Source organism: Acanthisitta chloris, unplaced genomic scaffold (assembly GCF_000695815.1).
Source record: "Acanthisitta chloris isolate BGI_N310 unplaced genomic scaffold, ASM69581v1 scaffold84, whole genome shotgun sequence".
NCBI lineage: Eukaryota > Metazoa > Chordata > Aves > Passeriformes > Acanthisittidae > Acanthisitta > Acanthisitta chloris.
Genome location: NW_008670815.1, coordinates 36788 through 42409, shown reverse-complemented (window position 1 = coordinate 42409; position 5622 = coordinate 36788). Strand labels below are relative to the sequence as shown.

The following is a 5622-nucleotide window of genomic DNA, read 5'->3' as shown; positions in this document are numbered from 1 at the left end:
GACTGATGCACAAGTGGCAGATGAGCAGTTCCTGGTGCTGGTGAATGATTTCTTAGCATCAGGTATGTCTCTCAGGGCTTTGATTTCTCCCTCCCACTCTTCAGTCTAGTTTTGCTCCTGAAATTCTGGAATATACAGAAGGGCAATAATGAAATAAGCTGGACATGATCTGGGTTAAGGCTTTGAGCAAAAGTTGTGTTGAGGGCTCTCCAGGGAGACACTGGCACAGGTTGCTCAGAGCAGCTGTGGCTGGCCCATACCTGGAATTGTTCCAGGCCAGGCTGGATGGCACTTGGAGCACCCTGGGCTGGTGGAAGTTGTCCCTGCCCAGAGCAGGAGGTGGAAGTGGATGATCTCTACGATCCCTTCCGTGCCAAAAGATTTTATGGGTCTCTGACTCCATGTCCTGCAGCGAGGGCTGCCCAGCCTTGGCTTTGGGCTGTCCCACTCAGCTTTGAAAGGCACCATGTTGTCCTGTGGTTGCTGTGGGGGAAGCAGGGACAGATCAAAGGTCACCTCAGGGTCTATGGGGCAACGTAAAGACTGAGACTACCCGTGATGTGTGAGTGCTGCCCAGTGGGTGCTGACTGGTGGCTCTGCCTGCTCTCTGCTCTGCAGCCTTGGTTTTCTTACTTGCTTCACTTCTTATCACCCTCTAGAAAGCCAGAACAAAATACACATTTCAGTCTTCCTTCTGAATGGCAGATTTCTGATTAGTTTACTTGCCTCAGTGATTGGTGCTGATATTGGCAGGATCTGACTCAGTAACAATGATTTCCATCACACCAGAACCACAAAGGCAGTGAACAGGTGACAAATCAAGGAACCACCGAAGAAATATTTGTGTGGGTGCATTTTCAGCAATCAGTTGCCTAACTAATTTTTAAGTGTTTTTACAAGATTTCTATCTTTACAAATGTTGTGGTGATCTGGGAGTTATTTGGCCACTGCCAGAAATGATCCTGAGCAGCTGCAGAAATTGTACATGTAATTAATGCGTTTGCAAAACTGAACTGACTTTATATCATATATAGCATATTAGGGATTTAATTGGGGGTTTTGTAATCTAATTAGCACTGTAGAGCTTAAAAATGAACTTTCTGTACTTTGACTCTGTTCTGTTGCTTTCCTTTGTGTTTTTATAAGGAGGTTTGCTCTCACAAGTGTTTGTTTCCCAGCAGAACAGCCTCCTGTGCCCTCTGCTGCTGCTGGGACCTGTGGGCACCTCATGCCATGTTTCTACCTGAGGAAGGGACTTCCCTGGGCCCCTGAAGAGGGAGGCAGCTGCTTCCCTTTGCTCTGAGCCTACAGCAACATCCAGAGCAGTAACCCCAAACATGCCCTCTTCTCCTAGGAGAAATCCCAGATCTCTTCCCTGACGATGAAGTGGAAAACATCATCAGCAGTGTGAGGAGTGAGGTCAGAGGCCGAGGGCTGCTGGACTCCAGGGATACCTGCTGGAGGTTTTTCATAGAGCGTGTTCGGCGGCAGCTGAAGGTGAGGTGGGGTTGGGGGGTTGGGTCCTCCCCACGCACTGTGGGGCAGAAGCAGGGGTAGGAAGTGGAGATACTTGGGGCTGCCTCGTGGGGAGGTTGGGCTGCAGCCTGAAAGGCTTTGCTGCCTGCCCATGACATGAGCTGGGATCCTGTGAGCAAGGGGAACTGAGTGTGGGATGTGCTGTCTGTTGTCGTCTCTTCTGGGTCTTTGGGAAGCACAAAGGCTCCAGGACAGAAGTTGCTGTTCCCTTAGGTGGGATAGGATCATAGAATCATCGAGGTTGGAAGGAATCTGCTCTGGTGGGAGCTGTCCCTGCCCAGGGCAGGATGTTGGGGCTGGATCATCTCTAAGCTCCATTCTAACCTCTTAACGTTCTATGAAACTTCGAAATACTTCTAGACATGGTGACTCCACCACTTCCTGGACACCCTATCCCAATGCTATGGGATCCTCCTTTGGAAGTGGCTGGTGGAGCCTGGGATGAGCAGCATGACTATTGCCTGGTGCCTGCTCCTGGCCCTGCCTCCTCCCCTCTCCTCCCTGTGCTCCGCAGGTCGCGCTGTGTTTCTCCCCTGTCGGCCCCAAGCTGCGTCTTCGCAGCAGGAGGTTCCCTGCCCTCACCAGCTGCACCACCATTGACTGGTTCCAGGAGTGGCCTCAGGAGGCCCTCGAGTCCGTCAGCCTCTGCTTCCTGCGGGACGTGGAGATGGTGGAGGTGAGCACCACGTCAGCCGCTGCGGTCTGAGGTGCTGGGGGTGCAGGCACAGCCACCACAGCTCACGTGGGGCTGGCTGCAGCCAGGTGTGACCTCCACGCCTCAGACCAAGGGGACAATACTGCAGAGAGGGTTTGCTCACCTGTGCTGCTTCCAGCACATAGCCACGATACCCGAATGTCTGTCCTGAGGGGTGTTGCTGGTAGCAAACCATCCTTGAAGCACAGTGCAAGTGTTTGGGAGAGGGACGTGGGCCGTGGCAGCAGTGCCCTGAGCACCACACTCCTGTGTGCTTGGGATGGCATTGCCAGGGCAAGGACTGCTCTGCCAGCACAGGGACAGCTCCAAACCTGCACAGAGCAGAGCCTGATGCTGATGATCACTGCAGGGAACACATACTCTGCTTTCCTAACACCCTCTGGAATACACAAAGGCAAAAATATGTCAAGTTCTCATTGATGCCAACCTGCTACTAGACTAAAGGAGATTCACTTCTGTTTATTTGGCTTTTCTGGGCAGGATTTGGGAAGAATAAAGCCTACAATGTTTCTTTTCAGGAGTGTGCACTTCCCCCATTTGTACAGAAGAAAAGCCCAAATCTGTACTTAAAAGGCTGTTATTTTGTAGAGTTGAATGCTGGAAAAACTGCTTGAAATAAGATAATGTGTGAGATAAAAAGATATAAAAAGAGGTATGAAGTACACAGGGAGACAAAGTTATTTTAGAGATAACAGTGCAAAGGGATCAGCTTAGGTGTTCCAGCCTGGATTGTGCTGCAACAGAAGAGTCACCAAGTTCTTTTATATTCAGCACAGATCTGTGTTATATATAGTTTGCTGTTTAAAATAGTTTCTTCTTGTCTTCTCCTGCTACCTCTAGGATTCACTGAAAGAGTCCATAAGCAAATTCATGGCTCATGTCCACGTCAGTGTCAACGAGATGTCCCGAGTGTACCTGAGCACCGAGCGCAGGTACAACTACACCACCCCAAAATCCTTCCTGGAGCAAATCAAGCTCTACCAGAATCTGCTAGTGAAGAAGGACAAGGATTTAAAGGCAAAAATGGAGCGGCTGGAGAACGGCCTGGAGAAGCTCAACAGCACATCTGCACAGGTAACAGCTCTTCAACTTCAAAGATTTCCCTGGTTTCTCTCTTGGAGGTATCTCTGCATCCTGGTTTGAGGGAGAACTTTCAGGCTGAGGCTGTTGAGGGAAAGTATTGTGCTGGATTTTGGATTTAGTGTGGCTTGAGGTGGACTCCTGGTGGACCAGAAGTGCTGCTCCATCCTGGAAAGGAGAATGGAGAGCTGTGTATCCAATCTGCTGTTTGGGTGGGAACTGAAACATCATGGTAAGAAAGATGAGGTTGGGATCCTGCTGGCTGTGTCAGCTTCTGTTAGTGGTTCCATTTCAGCTGAGGTGACAGAATGTCAGTGATAGGACAAGGAGCAATGGGGAGAAATGGAAAGAGGGAAACTGAGATGAGATCTGAGGAAAAAGTTTTCCCTGTGAGGGTGGTGAGACACTGTCCCAGGTTGCCCAGGGAGGCTGTGGCTGCCCCAACCCTGGCCGTGTTGGATGAGCCTTGAGCAACCTGCTCTGGTGGGAGGTGTCCCTGCCCAGGGCAGGGGTTGGGGCTGGATCATCTCTAAGCTCCATTCTAACCCCTGAACAATCAAAGAATCTATGAAATGGCTTACAGAATACAGGGACAATCAGTGATTTTTGGAGTTGCATCCAGGAAATCTGCAATAACTTCAGCAAGACTCTTTCAGACTACATAGAACATGCTTTTCAAATGAGGCTGATGTTCATTTTTCCTTGCATTATGATATTTTTAAGGAAAACTATTGCATGTCTGAAATGTGGATTAGTCATCCCAAATTCCCCAGCTCAAGAGCCACTGGCACTGATCTCTGATAGTGACCAGAAGTCGTTCTGGCTGTTTCTCAGTCTTCTCTGCAGTGACACAAACTGTTTCAGTGCTTTGCTCTCTGTATCTGCTGCCAAACTCCCATTTTTCTCTCCATTTCATGTTCTATTAACTCTTAGAAATGTTTACCTACGAGCTTCTTCAGTGGCCAATGGGCCTCTCCTGATGCTGCTCTGAAGGAGTTGATGTGAATGAAGGGCTAGCAGGTCCAACCCCTTCCATGTGTCTGCTCTGGATGCTGCTGGGAGCATGAATCATGTCTGGACGCTCAGTGGGGGACACACACCCCTGGATGCTGATGTGTTGGTGTGTCTCAGTGCTGATATCTCATCTCACTTCCAGCAGTCACTTTTCTCATGGTGCAGGACAGGTCTGTGAGGACACACGATGGGGAGGAGCATGTGTCATGTCCCCTGTGCAGGGTTTAGCATCTCCTCTGTAAGGAGGCAGCTGAGATTGAGAGCCAGGAGCAGTGACACCCCCAGAGCAACACGAACATGGCCTCACTGCAAAGCTCCTCTCACCCATGGAGGCAGCAATTTTGCTGACCTGTAAGGTGCTCTGGTTTTGATGATGCCCCAGTGGTGAGCAAGATGGATTAAGTTTCTTCTTTGGGAGCAACCGATATGAAACTAACCTTCTGAGAAGGAACGAGTCCCTGTAAGGTCTTTTGTCAAACATGGGGAGCCATCTGTGTTCTTCTGGCTCTGTATTCCCTTCATATGGGTGTTGTGTTGTTCTCAGATGGGTCACACAGTAGGTGCTGAGCAGTGATGTAGGTCTGGGAGGGGGTGGGAAAGGTGGGAAACCACAGCACCTGGAGGTTTGGAAGGTTTTGCTATCACAGGAAGGGTGAAAGGGCACAAAGTTGGCATGTGGCTGGAGTGAGGCTAAGGTGAGAGGTACCTGCTTGTGAGGCTGATTAAGATGCAGAGCAGTGAGGAGAAATATGTCAAATTTGAATCTAAAATTAACACTGGAGGCCTAAAATTAAACACCTAAATTACCAGATGTGCGCAAGAGTCACAACTGCTGATGATTTGAAAACAAAGTGTGGATATTTAGCAGTGTTGGGAATCATACCAGAATGCTCAGTCATGGCAGGACTTGGTCTTGGGGCTGAGGAAGTGCCAAGTCCTCTCTCACTCAGGTGTGTCATCTCCAGGTTTGCTCATGGAAGTGATACACTGCAAGGGTTTATTTTCAGAGCAAAGGAGGATTCTGATCCTTGGGTATGGCCTGGTTGTGCCTTGGGCCTGAGTTAGCAGTGTTGGGAATCATACCAGAATGCTCAGTCATGGCAGGACTTGGTCTTGGGGCTGAGGAAGTGCCAAGTCCTCTCTCACTCAGGTGTGTCATCTCCAGGTTTGCTCATGGAAGTGATACACTGCAAGGGTTTATTTTCAGAGCAAAGGAGGATTCTGATCCTTGGGTATGGCCTGGTTGTGCCTTGGGCCTGAGGCCTGGAGCAGCAGCA

General features: G+C 49.7%; 1 protein-coding gene across 1 annotated transcript in view; it reads left to right on the top strand.

Moving 5' to 3' along the window:
- LOC103801403 (dynein heavy chain 9, axonemal-like) overlaps window positions 1-5622 on the top strand; it is a gene marked incomplete at both ends in the record, with an annotated part of 73826 nt that overhangs the window by 41053 nt on the left and 27151 nt on the right. The window contains 4 exons of the mRNA XM_009073816.1: window positions 2-62; window positions 1355-1497; window positions 2051-2212; window positions 3092-3325. Coding sequence (XP_009072064.1) covers window positions 2-62; window positions 1355-1497; window positions 2051-2212; window positions 3092-3325 — 600 coding nt within the window. The remainder of the gene's footprint in view (window position 1; window positions 63-1354; window positions 1498-2050; window positions 2213-3091; window positions 3326-5622) is intronic.